We start from the raw sequence: 19,252 nt of genomic DNA on the forward strand, positions 1-19,252 counted from the left end.
CATCTTTGGAAGACCTCCTTTCCTCTTCCTTTGCCGCACCCAGCTAACCCATATCTTCTGGAAAGAGAAATAAGCAGCAGGATCGGTCTCAAGGTATATTAGCAAAAAGAGAGAAAATTATTACTGTCTTGTCACTTATTGATATCAAGGTGTAAATCTTCTGAAATGTATGAAGGGAGAGTTAAGAATTCTTTGCTGGCCTCAGAGGGGTGGGTGATGGGGAAGCCACTCTGCACACCACTGACTGTGTCATGACATGGTGATGGCTAGAAAAAATTTGTTGTATGTGATGTCAATCCAAATATGCCCAGAGAGAATTCCTCAACGTAAGTTACTTCATTATTTACCTCCTCACACTTTTAACCTAGGTCTGAATTATATATAAGGCTTTAAGTATGTCAGTCTTCAGATGCCTTTTTCAGATGCTTTCCTACCAATAGCATCCATTAAAGCTCTATCCTTCAGGGGTGTGAGTCTCATATTAATGTAATTCAGTAATTTCAGCAGGTTCATGAGGCCTACATTTGGGGTGGGAATGAATAAAAGGTAGGTGTTTGGGGGCACATGTAGTAATTTAACAGCATGCAGCTATTCAAGTCCCTGTTTAGTTTACAGAGAATTCTAGAGATGATATGGTATGTCAAAGAGTCTTATTTTTTCTAAAGAATTAAGGAATATAGTTAAGTGTAATATAGGTGAGCTTTCACATACATGTAAATCTTTGTGTGCTTTGAAGTGTTGTTCAGCTAAGGCAATCATGAATTATGTAACTCAATAGAAATAGCAGCAGCACCAAGCCTGCTACTTTTCTATTTTTGCATAAGTACATATGTATTTGTCTTTATCTGTAGTGTATTAGTTTTGATTTAAATACAGAACCAAATCCTGTTTTTTATGTTGCTATCAATCATGATTAACTGAAAAGTGCATCAGGTGATGCAAATGTGAAATGAGACTTACGCAAGTAACTATGAAATTCTACAAAATATATGTTGTTATTTATCTATCCCAAAACTTGAAAATGAAACCTTGAGATACCACTACCTCCTGACTATGGAAACTTTCCAAATTTCCTTGAAAGACTGTACTGAAAAAATCTATTTAAAAGTTGTAGAAGTTTAACCCAGTCTGTGAGCTAAAAGATAGTTGTGGACATAGTTAATAAAGATTATCTCATACAGTTCTAAATATTTATAGAGAGAACTGTGAGTGGAGATAATTCTTCTGATTATAGCTTGGCTATATTATATACATGAAAATAGAAATAGCCTTGAAATAGAAACCCTGGTATTGAGTATTCAGTACAGACATAGCTCACTTGAGAATTGTTTTCTAAGGGCATTTGGTCACTGCAGGGACTAATTTACTTCAAGAGCAGTTTCAGCCATTAGTAGCTGAAGACCCCCACAAAAGCCAGCGTTTCAGAGGCGGCAGGCACTCCTTGCTGCCATCGTTCACAGTGCCAGCCATGCGTGCTGGGAGGAGGGTTGGGTACAACACATGGGAGAGGCGCGGACTGGTTGCAACAGTGGAGCCACGTGGTGTTGTGTACGCAATGTGCTGCATAAGGAAAATTGGGAACATGCCACGTCCATAGCTTACAAAGAGCGAGCTTTCTGTTTTCTTCATTGCTGCACTGGACCATGCACGGAGCATCCCTTCTGCCTTCCCCTTGTCAGTCCTGCCTGGCTTTACAAAAGCCTGGCCTGTCTATACCCCATTGACTGGAAAAGCGTCATGCCAAAGTCAAGTGCTCAGCTATGACTTCACACCACTTCTAAATGAACTGTTTTCAGATCTGTGGAAAGTTATTTACGCAGAAGGCTCGTTAAGTTTCCCTTTCTGCTACTTCTGCTGGGCTGAGTGGCCCAAAAGCTCTACTTCTCTTTCACAAAAATGTTGAAAGGGAGGGTAATTCTAAGCATAGCACAACTTACTCTCATTAGAGAAAGAGGTAAGGCTGAAGGGATATTTAGCTGCACCAGCATCTGGGGGGCAGTGAGTCGTTTCTCTGAAATGCTGCTTGGACAGCCTCAGACTCTCCTTGGCATGACAAGCAAAAAGCAAAAACCTCGCAGTGAGGAATGGCTGTAGCTGGGTCACCCTGACCAGCAGGCTGAGTGGGATTACCCAGCCGAGTACAATGACAATACATTTACATAAATTAGCTAATGTTTTGATTCAGATTTGGTTTGTAAGCTGGTCAAGACTGCACACAGGCTTTTTTCAGTTATATAATATGATATGATCCTAAAGACTATTTTTATATTTTCCCTGGATAATAGTATTATACTGTCTTCTCTGACACTGTTGTCAGATGAGTACAAGTCATAAGTCATCTTTGATTTTGGCAAGCATTTTATATTAGCATCTTCCCTAGGAAGGTTCTTGCCACAGCTGAGCCCAAGAAAATGAGCTCTGGCCCACTGGGTCTGTCCAGGTAAATATCCTTTTGTTAATGTCAGTTTAATTGCACACTAGGCCTGGGGTTTCAAATCCTCAAAGAAGTTCACATAAGAGGAATGGTAGAAAAAAGAGGAAATAGAAGGCTACTTGTCCAAAATGTATAGAATGAAATGTTAGGGAAAAGCAGCAGACTATAAAACTGTAGGGGAAAAAAAGAGGAAGAATAAGCATGTAATCAATAACCAACCTTTAAAACAAAATCCCCAAAGTTCTATGGTTCTTACATTCAGGACTGTGTCAGCATATTATAGAGAGATATCAGCTTCTGTCTGAGTTATGCTGATATCTGTTGTGTCCACTTTTAGCCACATTTAAAATAGCCTGTTTTTAATTTCCAGATGGCTGTGTCGTTCACAGAAATTCCTCTTATTCTATTTACATCATAGTTTTAAACCATTTGCCCGTCTCTGTTCATGTACATCACGTTCCTCACCCTGCACATGTGCTCTGAAATACTCTCTAAGGCAAAAAGACCTTCCCTTTCCAGAATATTTTTGCCTGACATGACAGTGCTTGATCTTCCCTGCAGTTCCCGAGCGTCAGTGCTGGGCCGGTGCTGCATCCTGCGCCTGCTCATCTGCTGTGCTGGGCCATCCCTCACTCCACCTCGCCACCTTCCAGACAACATCATGGTTTAGAGACAGGAGTGAACAGTCAAGCAGGGGTTTCCTCAACAGCCTTTTCCATGCAGACGCTGGGGAAGAGTATCTAGCTTTCTCCATCACACTTCCAATTCCTTTCTCTAGGTGTGTTAAGGCCAAATACCCTCCAAACTCTTCAGTGACTTCAGTAAATTTTGGGAGATAAAAAATCTCTGAACAGATCTATCTTTCAAAACAGAGCAGGTTGAGACAGGACAAGACAAAGGGCAAGCTTCAATTTTTCCACATACATGGGAGGTAATTACCTGATAACTCAGAAATAATATGAACCATCTCAGCTAAAGCTACATAAAGCTGTATCTGTATCCATGTGCTCTTTCAGAGGGCTTCTTTGTCATGTTTTTGTGTGGTAAGTGTCTTTTCTGGTTCTTTCCTTGGGAGCTTCAACTGACATCACAGACTTCTTACACATAAGCCTCTAAAAACCATGAAGAAAACTAAAATCGCTGCTCCAAAAACCCTGAGTTGTGCAGGGCAGGAACTGCCTTTGCTCTCTTCTGGATGCTGTAGAAGTGCAGTTTGGCACTGAGTCACAAAGGAGGCTCCTCAGCATGACACAAGATAAGTAAGAGAAACAAAAGATGAACCAAAAACTTGTCAGTAATTTGCTATCTGACTATGGGCAGATCCAAGCACAATATCCTCATTCCCCCTTGATTAACCCACTCCTCGAATTGCCAAGCCTTTCTGAAGCAAATTCAGCCTCTTCAGTAGTATTTGATAATGTTGTGTTAGTCTGGTACGGACTAGCAATGACGTGATATTTGTTCAAAACTAAACTGCTCACCATTTTTATTCATTATTTTGACATGTTTCTGTAAAATTGATATCATTTGCTCACAGTTATTTCAGGTTCCTAATAAAAACAATAGCACCTGTAGGGCTAAATCCCAAAACAACTTTCTGAAGAAGCAGTGCTCTGGGACTCAAGGAAGTGGTCTAGCAAGACCTGAAAATCTCATTTCACTTCTTTTTTTTTCTTTTTCTTTTTTTTTTTTTTTCTGTGGATAGCAAAACAATTTTGTGAGCTTGAGGCTACACAGCTCCAATTGCTATAATTACATAGACAGGAATTTCACAATTGTACAGTAAGTCAACTCTCTTACAGAGTCTAATGCTTAGATTGCAATTTCTAGATTGCTTAGAATGAGAAAAGGATTTATGTGGTTAAAAATGTGTGTTTGCTATTAACTAAACCTAACCACATTAACTAACCTCTATTCACAATCTTTTCCTGCTATAAATTCAGGTTTGTTATTTTTTCCTTGGTTTTTAAGCTCAAACCTGGTTTCCAAATCTAGGATGGTCCTCTAACAGCTAAATCATAGAAAGAAATAATGCTGAGCTAATTTTAACCTCTTTTTGCTACATTGGAAACAAATTCTTTGGTATTAGACTTGTTTTACTAGATTCCTTACATGTTCAGTTAAGTTTATACTATAAACTCAAATTCCTGAAACATTGCAGGCCAGTTTTAGCAGAAGAAAAATGTAGCCTTAAAGGTTTGATTCAATAATACTACTAGCAGTGAAGGTGAGGAAAACTAGGAATAATGTTTTGAAGACTGCATAAAAGCAGAAATGTGAAATTGCACTGATGATTAATTTTTCATTTTTAAAGGCCTAAACTATTTCACAGCAAGGATTTTGTCATCTAAATGACTTAACTTTCTTAGGAAACATATTGAAGTGGCCCATCTAAACAGAGATGAAGCTATACAGACAGGAAAGTGTTGAAAGCAGTCACGGGGCGGGGGGGGGGGGGGGGGGGGGAGGAGGAGCTGAACATGCTCAGTGTCATAGACATGACATTTGCAAAAGTTCATGCAGCCCCTCTCCAAACTAATGGCCTTTGCCTAAAAAATGAGCATAGCACCCCAATTGTGGGGATTACAATGCACACTAGAAATGTCCCCTTTGCCCTTTTTTTGCAAGCCAGGCCCAGTGCCAAGGAGCCTGGAGAAAGGCAGATTCCTGTGCTGTATCGCAGAGTGTGCTCCCCGCATTTCACCAGGTTTTTCCATCAGCTAAACGCGACTGAAGAACTGGGGCCATGGGCAGTCAGTGCTGCTGATGCTCTGGAGACATATTAAGATCAAGATTTCGGTGATTAATAGGCTTTTGCTCTTTTGTTGTGCTATAAAAAGAAGTGAACATAATAAGCAAATACTGCTTTGTTGTTTTATGCTTTACACCTCTATTTGGATGTATCATGGTAGAGCAGAAGTTACAGATGAGGTAAGGGAAGTTCCTTCAGGTTCTTGAAATAACTGGAGCAGTGTAGTTTGCTAATGATGCAGACAGGGAAAGATTTGGGGATTTCTGTAGAGGTTTTGTGCCTGTGCAGCTTTAGCATCTATTCTAGGATAAGGAAGAGTTCATTTAGATTTAGGAGTAAAAAGGTGAGATGAAAAATGACTGAACAGATGATGAATAGAGATATGAAATCAAGTTCCTGTGATTTAATAGTTCACCATTCATTCCTGGAGCTATGGTAACTGACAGTGTGCAGAACCAATCCACTTGCAAAATAAAGTATGTAAGCCAACCTATTTATTTTCATAAGGGCACAAATTAGGAATATGCATGTGGCTCATTATCATGGCATGTGGCTCAGATGACCAGGGTAATTACTGAACTGTGGAGACTCAGTCAACTTCTACCCATGTTAACAGGGAAATCAGAGATCAGTGTTTTGCTTCTGCAAACTTGTATTTTTGTTTCTCTACCTACAGCTTGGACAGCCAGCTGCCTCCCTTGCTCTAAGGCTGCCTGTGTATGTCAGGGATGGAGGGATGGGAGAGGAGGGAACAGAAAGCAGCATTCTTAACTCTGCTGAGGAGACAGGAATTAAGGGGGGACCTCAGGCTGTCAAAGAAGACAAAACTGAGGATGACTACACTAAATAAGTGTTCTGTTATACATTGGGGTGAATGCAGAGAAACATATTTTGACCATAATGCAAAAGCCTTGGTACAAGACAAAAGTGGGCATTTACGGTAATCTTCTATTCATGTACTACAGAAAAGATGAACACGTCCTTTTCCTTTCTGTTACTGGCAAATTAATCCAATGACTGAATGTTTCAAAATATTTGCAATCTGCCTGGGAAGGGGGTTTCTTGCAGATAGCAATGCCATCACTCTCATGCAGCTTCTGTGACCGAGATTGACCAAGTTTGCTTGCTGAGAAAGAAACTCCCACTTTTGGGGCCAGAGAAGCTGCTTGCATTTACTGTGGTCACTGAGCTGGGCAAGGCACTTTCCAATGGGCAGACTATGCAGAGGTATGAGCTCAAGCCTGAGGGGGAGGAAGGGTTTGGGGAAAGGGGTGACCATTAACCAGAACCTGTGGGACTGTCGCCAAGGCAGCCGGGTGAAAAGGCAGGTCGGGCAGCATCTCCCCTTCCCCTCGCAGTCCCTCGCCTGAGTTTCTCACTGTCACTTTACTCAGCCTACTTGCTCCGCCTCCCGGTCTCCGTGTTGGCTGATGGCCTGACCCATGTGCCATCTCTGCCATCCTCCCACCGTGGCCGGGAAAGCAAGGTGAAGCAAAGGGGGGGGTCGGGGGGGATCCCGCAGAGAAACTCCTGTAATGCCCGAGAGAGGCCAGGGTGCCCCGCACCGGGCGCAGCGAGAGCAGGCACATACAGCCGTAACATCAGCCAGGCTCCCCCGCCTCCAGCTTGGTTCTCCTTTCACCCACAGGCCTAACAGTTGCTCTCCTGGGGAAACGGCGTGAGGGGACTATTTCTGAAACGGCACACTGAGATTTGACTGTGCCGCCCGCACCGACGTGAAGGCTGTGCGGGGGGCCCTGCGCACGCCTTGCCCGGGGTGCGAGGCTGAAGGTGATGGGGGCCCCCGCTGCTGGGCTCGCACTCCTGGGTTCAAACGCCCCGGGAGAAGCCTGCTGTGCCGTGCCTGCCCCATCGCCGCCCTTCAGCCCCTCTCCTGGCCAAAGCCGCTACTAATTTTTAAAAAGTTCTTTGCGCCGCCTCCAAGGAAAGAAAAAAAAAATCTATAAAAATAAAGGTAACGAGAAACAAGCGGTAGGGAGCAACGCCAGGGACTGGGCAAGGTGGGAGGCTCACGAAAACCCTCCGTCCCCCGCGGGGCTCAGCCTCGGGGACAGCCGCCCGGCAAGGCTCGGTTTTGCCAAGCTTATGGCAAAAGCGCTGTAGGCGGGTTTTCTGAGCCGGTGCTGCCGGTGGCGTTTGTCGCTTCTCTCTCCCGCGGGTTTCCCCCGTCCCGTCCTGTCCCCTCCGCTCCCACGCCCGCCCTGTCTGGCCCGGCCACTCACACGGAGCCGGGCTTGCAGCTCCCCCGCCCCCGCCCGCCCTCCCGGGCCGCTGAGCGGGCAGCGGCCAGCCCAGCCCAGCCCAGCCCAGCCCAGCCGAGCCGAGCCGAGCCGAGCCGGGAGCGCAGCCCGCCCCGCCGCTCCCCTACCCGCCGGTCTGGGCCGGGGGGCCGGGCAGCCCCTTCCTCGGCGGGCGCAGCCGCGCTGTCCGTGCCCGCCGCGTTGGTTCCCTGCCGGCCCGGTAAGGCGGGCGGGGGGCGGCGAGGGGCCGCCGTGTGCCGCCTCGGCGGGGCATCCCCGCCCGCGGCCGGGCTGGGGAGCGGGGGGCGGTGGCGCGGGCAGTGCCGCGGGGCGGGGAGCGGGGCCGGGCGGGGGCGAGGCCGAGGCCGGCTCTCACTCCTCGCCTCTCCTCTCTCCTCCCTTCCCTCCCTCTCGATTCCCCCCGCCGCCGACCTTCGCCGCCGCCCCGCTGCGGGACCGCGTCCGGACCGGCCCGTCCCTCAAGAAGCGGTGGAGGAGGCCCGGCCATGGAGACCCTCGTACGCCCCGGGGCCAGCAAACCTCCCAGCGGGTAAGCCCCCCGCCGCGACCCGGGACGCGGCGGCTCCGGGCAGCAGCAGCAGCCGCGCCGGCCGGCGGGCCTCGGTGCCTTCCCTCGCTCCCTCCCTCCCTCCCTCTCCCGGGGCGGCGATCTCCCGGGGTGGGAGCCGGCGCCCGACCGTGCGGGGGGAGCGCGGCCCGCCCCGGGGCGCTGGCGGGGCGGGGGACGGCAGGGTGAGCTGGGGTGGGGAAAGGGCAGGAGGGGGCAAAGGTGTCAGCTTGGCCCTTCCTCTTCGGAAGGGGCGCCCCGACCCCGCTGCCGCCGCCGCCGCTCCGTCTGCGAGACCGGGGAGGTGGGAGAGCGGGTTTGGTTTGGGGGTTTATTTCTGGCAGAGGGGTTGTTGGGGCTGACCGGCGCCCTCCGGGGCGGCAAGCGGCCGTCGCTGGCAGCTCCCGTCCCGGGGCGCTGGGCGGGGGGGAGCCAGGGCCGCTGCGGGTGTCGGGGCGGCCCCGGCCGGCGGGGGGGTGCGGGGGAGCCGGCGGCGGCCGCAGGCGTCGGTGCTCGCCCGTGTGCCCGCCCGCCTGTGTGCCAGCGGGCACTGCCAAGAGCCTCTGAAAGGTTTGTTCAGCCGTCCCGGCCGCGCGTCCCTCGGCCCCAGCGCCCGGCCGCGGCAGAGGAACGAAAACCGCTGCCAACCTCGAATTAACAACACCAGAAAGTTGTCCGAGGTTGGTCGGCGAGCGCGGCGCCGGCCCCTGCGCCCGGTTCCTCCTGCCCTCGGTGGCAGGCACGGCCCTCGCGGAGGTAACGCTAAACAGCGGTCAACCCTAGCGTAAACCACGGGTGGTGGATTTGGGGTTTTTCAAGAGAAGAGACAAACACAGAATATGCCAGCGGCGAATTTATTAGTCCGTTAATTAAACGACGAGAGCGGCAGCAAGATGAAGTCCTAAGCGATCTCTTTTGTCAGAGCAGAAACTGGGCAAGTTTTAAGAGCTGCGCTGTCTGCTCGCTGCAATTTACTGCTCTACTTAACACTGTCTGCCTGGACTGAAAAAGACTGATTGCTTCAGCAGCTTTTTTATTTCCACCTCTAATGTTTATGTCATAAATTCATTTCAGCTAAGTAGAAAACAGCTTTAAAGTACATGCTAGTAGCCTACAGTAGTTATGTTAGGTTTAATTTCCTTAGTTTCTGCATTTGATAGGGAGTTTTGCAGTGTCTAACTCAGAAAGTAGAACAGGGGAGCAATGGGTGCAGACGAGACACTGTTGCTAGTGCTGTGTAATGAAACCGTATGGGTGAAATGTTTCCTTGACTTACAGAGCGTGACATTGCTTTATGCTCTTTTTGTAAATAAAATGCTTCATTCCAGTTAAAAACGAGCCTGTTTGATCACGACCTTTTAAGCTAACCTCCTATGAAAAGCAGGACATAGAATGTGCCTCCCCTCGCCGTATTTAGTTGATGTAACAGTATAGCTGCTTTCTAAAACCCTAATGAAGAGGAGATCCATGATGCCAATTTACACATGTGCTTTGAAGAGTAGCTAGCATTTCTCAGATGCAGTGCTGATTAAAAATTTGTCTCAATTGCTAGGTATCCAAAGATTCATCAAAGAGTTTGAATTTGTAATGAGAAAGCATGTCATCAGTGCATCCCGGAGATGAGTGCTGGAGTCTGAGGGCATTCCTGAATCCTACGTAGCCAGTTTCATCTGTGTAAACCTGTCCTTGGCCAGACTCAGATTTCATGTATATGAGCAGAAATTACAGTCTCTGCATTAACTTCAGTCGGATCGCTTCTGCCATGGCTCAAGGAGGGCGATCCAGTCGGAAGATGAAGATGCGCTTGCGATATTGTATAGCAAAATGTGTGGGTGCTAATCCGCTCCTGTGGAAGCTGGGGACAATGCTGTCGTGTGCACCAACGGGGACTGCCCGACTGTTTTATCTGAGCTGATTTCATCCTTGGAATGCTGCTTGTTGCCTTTTCTTGCAAGTCAGAGGTTCCGAGCCTGGTTGTGTCCGTGCTGTTAGCAGTGGGCTTCACTGAACGGTTCATAATTCCCTGAGTTGCTAACATCCATACTGGAAATCGATGGATGTTTGGTCCCTAATCAGATTTTAGTCACTCAATGAGGAAATCCACTAGGGCCAGGAAAGCACAGCAGGAGGACAGCTTCGTCTGTCCTTGTTGATTCCCGTATGAGTCCAGACGTGAGCTGCATCTATGGAGTCTGCCCGGAGAACACTGGCTTTTAAGGCCACTGTGGCAGAAATACCTTCCTTCCATGGCAGAAGAAATGCTGTTCACTTTTCCAACTTATTGATTGGGTTAGCTTGCAGTTATGAAAGGGAGGTTAAAATGACCGCAACTTCACAATTTTTAACAAAATTTAGGCGGAGCCGTTTTGTCTCTGTGTAAATCATTAACAGCAACATTACGAGTTTCCCCTTGTTAAACAGTGGACGAGTTTAATGTATCATTTGGTACAGGGTAGAGCAGCTCTGCTGTGTGCTTTACACAGATAAATTGACTACGTGTGTTTCATGGCATGGCAGCTTGAGAATTGCACGTTTAGAAGTAGGATACTGTTGTGGGTTTTTTTGTTTTAAATGGGAAGGGTAAACTGCAGTTTGTGCTGGTATTGCAGGGTTTTTCCCATTTGTCAATTTCAAAAATAACTGTAGACTTCAAGAACTTTATTATTACTAATTGCTAGGCACAAGTTTTGAAAACCTTTACCAAGTCCATAATGCTTTATGTAATTAACATTTATTTTAGCTTATGAAGGTGAATTTAAGAGAGTCAGTAGCAGCAGCAGAAATTAGGATTTATTCTGTGGTCATGCAACAGGTGCTAGAAGAGAGAAATACACTTGTTTAAAATTTACTACCTTGGTGTCTGCATCTGCCCTTATTTTATTAGGGAGAGCAGAGTTAGGCCTCTCTGGGTGTCTTGATTGGTGACTTTTTTGACCGTAATGGGGCATAACAGACGTACATTGGTCATAAATGGCATGGCAGGCTCAAGCCTAAAATGAGGGCTTACAGGATCAGTTCTGTTCTGCTCCATTAGGAGCCTCGCAAAGTGCAGAGCATCTTCCCCCGTCACTGAAAGCATCTCCATCTCCCATGGAAACCAGCGGTTTATGGGTTCTTCTCCATGCCTTCACGTCTGAGCACAGAAAAGCTTCCTCTGACGTGGGGAAAGCTTCTATGTTAAACAAGATGTATGAGTGCTTTCTTTAAGTAGGACCTTTATTTTCCATGCTTCAGCTTCCTTCCCTATCTCACAGGGCCTTACAGTGCTAACAAGTACAAGCACACATAGCACACCTACTTTGGAGGGATTTACCTGCTGGATTGAAGTGACTCTGGAAGTCAGATAAAGGCTGTGAAACGTCACTAATGTTTGCACGCAGAACCCAGGAAAGCAAACCCTCAGGTACAGAGCAAGTTGTGCATCTCGACTTGTTGAAACCTTTTCCTATTATTTTATGCCTACTCCGCATAGTTAAGAGGGTTACTTTGTGAAATCACACATCCAGAGTTAAAAAAAAAAAGAAGATTTTTTATTATGCTTGTGTTTAGGGTATTATTTGTAAACCTTGTCTGGAAAAGCCTAGAGGGCACAGAACCTCAGCGGGAATGTCTGTGTAACACTGGTTACACTGTATTCTCTCACTTTCAGATGTTACAAGATTTAGGGTGTAAAGAAACAGACGTAATTAACTTTTAAATCAGAATTGGAAAACTGGGCAATTTGCGTAAGTTTCCTGTTTTGTATTTATAAGAGATTTCTGTGTAATGTGCAGAGTACTGTATGGCGAAGGGCGATGACTGTGATTAGAAATGTGGAGTAGCAGTGTGGTACCAGCTTTGAAGATTGGTGACTTGGGCCAGTTGCAAGGCTGACACTTGTGCTTTTGGCATTATCCTTCATGTTCTGTCCCCGTTTGGACGTGCACCACTCACAGAGGGTTCAGATGGTGCATCTTATGTGTACACCTGAGACAAGGAGCTTCTCTGTAATACTTTCTTCTGGCACTGCAGGCAACATTAGCCCAGTCTTCCTCTTGCAAGTAGTTTGGGTCCAACATATTTCTTTCTGTGTCAGTGGGGATATGTCACATTAAATAAATGACAGAATTGTGCCTGCTATTACGTAAAATGAAACAAGGCAATTTTTACTGTGTTTTGCACCTCTATATGAATATAACTGTTGAGCTAATATACTGGAAGATATTTGTATTTTCAGTCATGACTAATTTCTCGGGATTGCTGAAGATAAGCAAGCTAATTGTAAGAATAAGCTAAATAGTGAGATAAACACAATGCAACCCAGTCCTGACAGCTGTTCTTTCTGAATTCCAGTTTTCCATTTCTCCTATCTTACTTTTTCCTTTTTTTTTTTTCTTTTTCCTTTCTTTCAGAAATCTGTTAGTCTCATACTAGAGTAGAGAATTAAATAGATGGCTTCTTAAAGTCTCTTCCATTTCTGGGCTGTCTAGAATATTCAGGATTTGTTTTCACTCTCCGAGTCTCCCAATCGTCTCTATTTTATTTCTCACAGATACCTTTTGTATTTTTTCATCTTGCTCTTTTATGCCACTCCTGCCACTGTTAGATGAAATTGAACCTTCTCTTTCCTACTGTTGTCTGTCTCATTTGTTCTTCATATCTTTCCCTTGTAATTCCAGATTCATTTTTCTACAGGTTTTGCTCCTGTAAGTTTACATCTTAGTCAAATTGCTTGTCTTTATCAAAGCACTTTACTGCGCTGAAGGAGGTAGCACTACGTTTTGATGGGACAGATTTTACTTATCACCCCATCTGGGCAAGCTGCACCAATTACAGTGAATTTCAGGATGCTGCACTAGATAAAGGTGGGGAGAGGAGGGATTAATTACAGTTTACAGCACTCTCATGGGTGCGCTTTTAGTTGATACTGACCATTAAGAAAAAACAATTTCTTAAATTCTTATTTTGAAGTCAGTTCAGTAAATACATGGCTGCTTTGTGTGTAGTTAATCTTGCTAGAGAAGTGATATATTGCTTTTTGCTGAGTAATTCAGTGCATGATTATGGCCAGAATGAAGGGATTTATTTTTTTTTTTGCCTTCAAAGGAACGAGAGTTTCTTGAATATGTATATTTATTCTTAAACATCGGTAGTGTTGTAAATATTTAAGCCTCCTGTTGTCACAGACTTCAATTATCTTACAAGCATTTGTGAAGGCTTCCTAACAATATTCTTTTGGGTTAAAGAGAGAGAAAGCATTATAACTCACATTTCATCACTGGGAGACTCCATTTTATTTATATAGGCGAAAGTGTGAACACATGTACATGACCTGCAGCGAGAGCAGCCAGGAGGCCTGTGGCAGAGTTAGGGAAGTACCTTACTTCTCCTGAATCGCAATTCAGTGCCTTAACAAGTACTCCCCTGTGTCTGGCCTTTAGCTACTCCGTTAGCATGAGCAAACACTTGATTTTCTGGCAAGGACTGCGTTCTGTATACTGCAGCTTTTTGTGTTGCCTTGACATTGTGATTTCCATGAAAATTGACAGCTTTCACACTTTAATGCTGCTTCTAAGAGATTGAGGCATCTTTAGAAATTTATTTTTTTTTCTGTAATGGGTTAAGCCAGCTCCTGCATTAGAAGCTGGGAATGGGAAAAGATTTAAAATCTATGTTTCCAGCTAAACTTGTGATTTAAGGATCTTTTAAAAGTAGCTGCATTTCCAGCTAATGGAAATTACAACCCTTATTAACATATTAATCCTCTTAATGTATAGAGTGTTTCCAGAGCTGTTAGTGGCCCAGTGAGCCAGGCTGCTTATCATTGAATAAGTAATGCTGGGAATAGTGTATTGTTGTCATAGTTTCAGCATGAGAGTGTCAGCGATGAGCCAGGGACTTAACCCATGCCAAGGAGTGAGTCACAAAAATTGTGTGGCAGGGCTGTGCTGCGATGGCGCAGACACACAGCATCTCACACCCGCTTTAGTCCCCTTGCACCAGAAACGTTGTCTTTTCGGTTCCATTAATCACCCACCTAATGAGCTGCCTAAGATGCTGTGCATTTGTGCAGACTAGTCATTGTAATCAGAGAAATGAGAGAGAAAATGTATTGAGAATGGTTTTTCTGTTTATGTTCCTTTGTTCTTACTATAGCTTCCAGACTGAGAGTGTCCATGGGACAAAAATTTAATTTCTTACTGCTGACCCTGTAAATTCAACCTGATAATTGCATGTTAAGCTGTGTTTTGTGCGCTCCTTGGGATGTGTTGTATGGAAGAGAGTTGGCAGTCTCCTCTGAGTTTCAGTGATGAAATGTGAGTTATAATGCTTTCTCTGGTAGTCAAAAAAATGATACAACCCTGGCATACTTTTTTTTTTCCTAAGGCGGTGAGCATCATTAAAGCAGGTAGGAAAGGTGCAAATGAAGTGAGAACATGGTGTAGGCAGGGCCCAAGGTACTTTCAGAGGTGCAGTAGACAGACTGCGGTTTTGGGTTCAGTTCTGCACTCTCCCGTGTCTTACTTCTATTAAAGGTAAATCAGTGTGTAAGTTTTAAGGATGGTCTGTGAGTTGGTCTGCATCTCTTCGTGTATGCAAACATCATATGTGGTGTATGCAAAGTGGAACGGCTCAGTAAGGTGGGATGGAGAGTCCCTCATCAGCAGCCAGGTAATTAGGGAGCTCACTTACAGAAAACCCACATTCAAGGACCTGCTTGGCACAGAAAGGGCTGAGGATTAAACCTGCAGTAACTTTTACTACACCAAATTGCCAGGACCACCCAGCAGCCTGGAGTCCTCCTTCTTCCTTTGAGCAAGAAGCCAGATAGACATAAGCCTCAATATTCCTGAAGCTGTTGTGTTGCAATAGATGTTTCCATAGCAAGCTCTAGCAGCGACCCAAAGGCTGGAAGAAAATATGGTCTTTCTGAGCTATGCTGGTTTTGTGGTGCTAACAGTGAAAACTTCATTTACTCAACAAAATAAACAGATAAGATGTAAAGTCATACAACTGGCATGGAGCTTGAGCAAGAAAATTACATTTTATATTATCAGTGTTCTAAATATAGCCATACCGTAAGGTTCAACAGCAAGTACCGATCCAGAAGTACTTAATCAGATAAGTGTTACTTTATGTTTTCACCAAGGGTGACTAACAAGTAGTATGATTCTCTGTTTGCCATACCTGTTTTTCTTTGCTGTGTCGGGATTTATTTATATAAATGCATGCTGATCTGATCGACTGTTATTGACATTTTATTGTGAAGTTGAGCCAAAAGGTTAGAACCCTGTTGTTTTTCAGTAATCAAGGGTTAATGACTTTTTTCTTTTTTCTGAACACCACACAAATACATAGAGATTTAAAATAGGTAAGATGGTTGATGAGATGGTTTCTGAATTTTCAAACATTGTTTTAATAAACATATGTGCTACTGTTCATAGTGAGACAATATAAAACCTCTTTATATTACTGGTTTTTATTAATATTTTTTGATGGTTTAGTTAGACTAGAGAACAACAAAATTCAAGGGCCTGAGTACGAATGCTCCACTGATGATCAGTTGTCACCATCTCACGGGTCTGACAGTCATTCCTGTTAGTCTGTTGGTGTCCTTTCCTCTGAAAAGGCAGTTTGTTTTTTTGGGGTGAGACTACTTGTGTTACGTGGTGTCAAGAGATGGTGTGATGCTGACGTGAACAGGAGTTTGTCCTCCAAGGCTGTGTGAAGGTCTTTGTGCTGCAGTGTACTTAAGGTCCACCAGATGCAGAATCAGCTTGGTCAAAGCAGACTTCTCCAGGGACACAAGAGGAAAGCTGCAAAGAGCTCTGCCTGGATTATCTAGACGTTTTCTTGTTTAAAGGCTCATTTCTTCCTTCTTGCCCCACCCATCTCACAGTGGGCATTCCCCTGTGCTTGCCCTGGAGGTCTGTTGGGAGCTATGGCAGTGGCTTTCTAATGTAAGAGAAAATACAATAGTGAATTCTGTTTAAGATCCTTTAAAATACTAATCTTTCTATTATTTCTGTTGTGTAAAATTATTTTGATGTATAATAAACTATTTTTTCCCTTGCTTTAGCAGGTTCCAAAAAGATAAATAAAAACTCCAAGTTATTTTGTAATAAAACATATTATTTCATTTTTGTTCTTACATCTGTGCTTAGATGGCTTTTATTTTTGCATTTTTGTTTTTTGTTTGCAATATCACCTAGGTAAATATATCAAGCATGGCATGTCTGATCTTACTGTGCACAGGACATGTATTTTCCCTTCTGCTTTGTCTGTGTGCGCCACAAGGGGAGTCTCCAAAATCAATAAATAGTTTCAGCCAAATTGGATGAAAAAACTGTTTTCTGTGCTTTTCTTCGATCTCTCCTCCTGTGGCAAGGCTTTATTTCTGAACAGCACAGCAGTTGTTCTGGGTGTTGATGAAGGAATATCTTGGTGCAAATCCAGATTCCTTTTTTTTTAACTTGTCTTTTTTCTTTTCTTTTTTTTTATTTTTTTTTTTTTTTGAGTAGCTTCTCACGGTACTTGGTACCAAGCCTACACTTTCATGGATACCAAATAAATTACTCCTGGGTTCCCTGGGGGTACAGCTCATGTTTCAGCGTCAGCACAGTTTTCTCTGCTCTAACGGGGCTCATGGTGTTGCTCACAGTTACTTGGACAAATGCTCTGATCAGCCCCTGCTAGGACAGGGCTTTCTCCTTGGGAAGGAGACCAGCCTTTAGCTTCTGCTGTGATTAAAATCTTGATACTGTGACACCTTCAGGTGCTTCTAAGACTGACTCTACCAATTCATTAAATACAGCTACAAATAGGTAGATCATGTTGCTAAACTGCCAGTGGTGTGATTACCGCAATAATTTATTTTGGCTGCTTTTAATTACCTCTGTTTCTTTGCCTGTGCTGAACTGGAGGGTCACTTGGTCATCTCAGAGCAACCACAGAGCAGCATCGCATACTAAAATAATGTTCCGACGTCAGATTTGCATAACCTTGTGCTTTTTGAGACATGCAGTCTTTTTGCTGTCTTGTTTTTATGGCTCCTTAAGGTCTGTTGTGCAGCTTCAATCCTTGGGTAGTGCCTTGTCCAGAAGGGGACAAACTGGGACCGGTTTCTGTCCTCAGTGAGTCCCGAACCTTTCCTGTACCCAGGGAAGCTGCGGATCCTCCAGCACTGGGGCGTGTGTTGTAGTGGACTTGCCTGAGTTCAGCCTGGTGTGGGGGTGCTGGGGAGAAACCAGAGTGTGCCAGGACATCATCCTCGAGCTCCATTAGGGCTTTTATAAATCAGAAGATATTTTTACTCCCACGCTTACGTTAGTAAGTCAAGGATTGCTATCTTCAGATCAAGTCTGTTATTCCTATGATGTGTTAATGCAGAATTAGTTACTTCTTATCAAACCTAGCTTTTCCACTGTGAGATGAACACAGATGTATCTGTGTGTGATGGATAAAGAGTCCAGGATCAAACTTAAAAATAAAAAGGAAAGAAAAAAAGACAGCAGCTATGCCTCACCTTTTACAGAGCTAATTATAGAACAGTATTTTATCTTAAATTCAGAGATCTGTGGATTTTCTGAATTACTATTTAGGAGGAGGATAAAAAGTTATACTGCAGTTTTAAGTAATAAATTTGATTGACTTATTTTCTTACTTCATTTCAAGTCTTGTAGATTGTACCAGCTTCATAAAACTATCTAGAAAGAGACTACCTAAGCACAGTCCTAGAACTGTATGTTGATGATTAACCCATTTAATGGTGAAAGTTGCTTTTCTTCTTAACTTCTAAACAGTTAATTAAATTCCCCTTACAACTCTTGCATAGATTTGTAAGAAACAAGAGAATACCTTCCTGAAAGAGCAATTAGTTATTCTGCAGCTAGTATTTACCCAGTTTTCAACCTCACAGGAGGTGAAACCTCAGGAAACGTTACTCTTCTGAAGAACAGAGATTATACTTTTGGTGAAGAATTCTTCTTTCTGAAGAAGAAAAGTTGTGACTTTTTGGAAATAATCAAATATCAGTGGATGCAAGCTGTTATTCTATTTCTTTGCCTTTAGTAGTTCTATTTTGGAATTAAAACAGTGTCTCAGTGGGTTTTAGCAATTGATGCCAGGATCAAAATACAGGGTCTTCCCTCTCCTGGCTCAGCTGTGTTGTTTCTTCCCCCCTCCCCTTTTCTTTTTTTTTTAAGGTTTATTTTCCTCCAGCCTCACACATAAGGTAAACCAGGGATTTCTTTTTTTCATAGAAGCATATTTTCTCTCTTTTTTCTCGCTTTTTTCTCGCTTTTTTCTCGCTTTTTTCTCGCTTTTTCTCTCCTTTTCTCTCCTTTTCTCTCCTTTTCTCTCCTTTTCTCTCCTTTTCTCTCTTTTTTCTCTCTTTTTCTTTTTCCTCTCTTTGTCTCTTTTTTCTCTCTTTTTTTCTTTCCCTCTCTTCCCCCCCTCTCTCTTCCCCCCCTCTCTCTTCCCCCCCTCTCTCTTCCCCCCCTCTCTCTTCCCCCCCTCTCTCTTCCCCCCCTCTTCTTTCCCCCCCTCTCTTTCTTGCTATTAGTGTAGTATTGTGCAAAATGGCTAGTAGGGGCTGGGCAGACTTGGAGTCTGTCTGTTCCCATGGTTTATTGGACTCTTTTGGGACAGAGAGTCTGCTTGCACTTGCCAGAGAATGAAGAGCAGCAAAAGCCCTGGTTAATTGTTTAATGCAATTTTGGAAATGGGGCTTTGGTCAGCTGCTCTGAAGCACCTTCAATTTATACGACCCGTTTAGTCAGCTTGAATTTATATGACCCGTTTAGCATGGAGGAGAGCAGGCATGGCTATGCTCCCACTGCCTTAATATATGGCTTTTGAGATGAAGGGCCTGTGGAGTTTGGTTTTGCTCTGCTTCACTTGTGGGGCTGAGGTGTGCAAATCCTAAGCGGTTCAGCTGAAATCTCTGGGTCTGCTCCTGCGTCAAACAGGTGGGAGAGGGACTGTCAGGGGCTTGACTTGGGCAGATGAGTTAAAATAGTTGAGTGTGCACACTGCTTTTGTCTCTTTAGTGGGGTTCTGGTTTATATTTCATGTTGAAGTAACAAAAATCGGGTATCTCATTAAAAAAGAGGGAGTGGATTTGTATGTTTAGGTAAAGATAGGTGAGTTCAGTGCCTGTATTCCCCTATATTCTCCACCTGTGTTTGCTTTTTTTTATTTATGTGATGGTAAACTTCAAAGTGCCATCTTTCCACTAGTATTTTACAGCTAAGACC

The 19,252-nt window shown here is 44.3% G+C and overlaps 1 protein-coding gene across 7 annotated transcripts in view; it reads left to right on the top strand.

The window, feature by feature from the left end:
• Positions 1 to 7,534: 7,534 nt before the first annotated feature.
• Positions 7,535 to 19,252, top strand: part of COBL (cordon-bleu WH2 repeat protein) — a 163,245-nt gene continuing 151,527 nt past the window's right edge. For 5 of the 7 annotated variants that reach the window (XM_074825311.1, XM_074825302.1, XM_074825339.1 and 2 more), the window contains exon 1: positions 7,864 to 7,997. In XM_074825311.1, coding sequence (XP_074681412.1) covers positions 7,954 to 7,997 — 44 coding nt within the window. In that variant the 5' untranslated portion in view covers positions 7,864 to 7,953. Of the gene's footprint in view, positions 7,668 to 7,863; positions 7,998 to 19,252 lie in introns of those variants that run through there. The other 2 variants (XM_074825297.1, XM_074825320.1) reach the window with 1 other exon arrangement.

This window comes from Strix aluco, chromosome 1, assembly GCF_031877795.1.
Source record: "Strix aluco isolate bStrAlu1 chromosome 1, bStrAlu1.hap1, whole genome shotgun sequence".
Classification (NCBI taxonomy): Eukaryota; Metazoa; Chordata; class Aves; order Strigiformes; family Strigidae; genus Strix; species Strix aluco.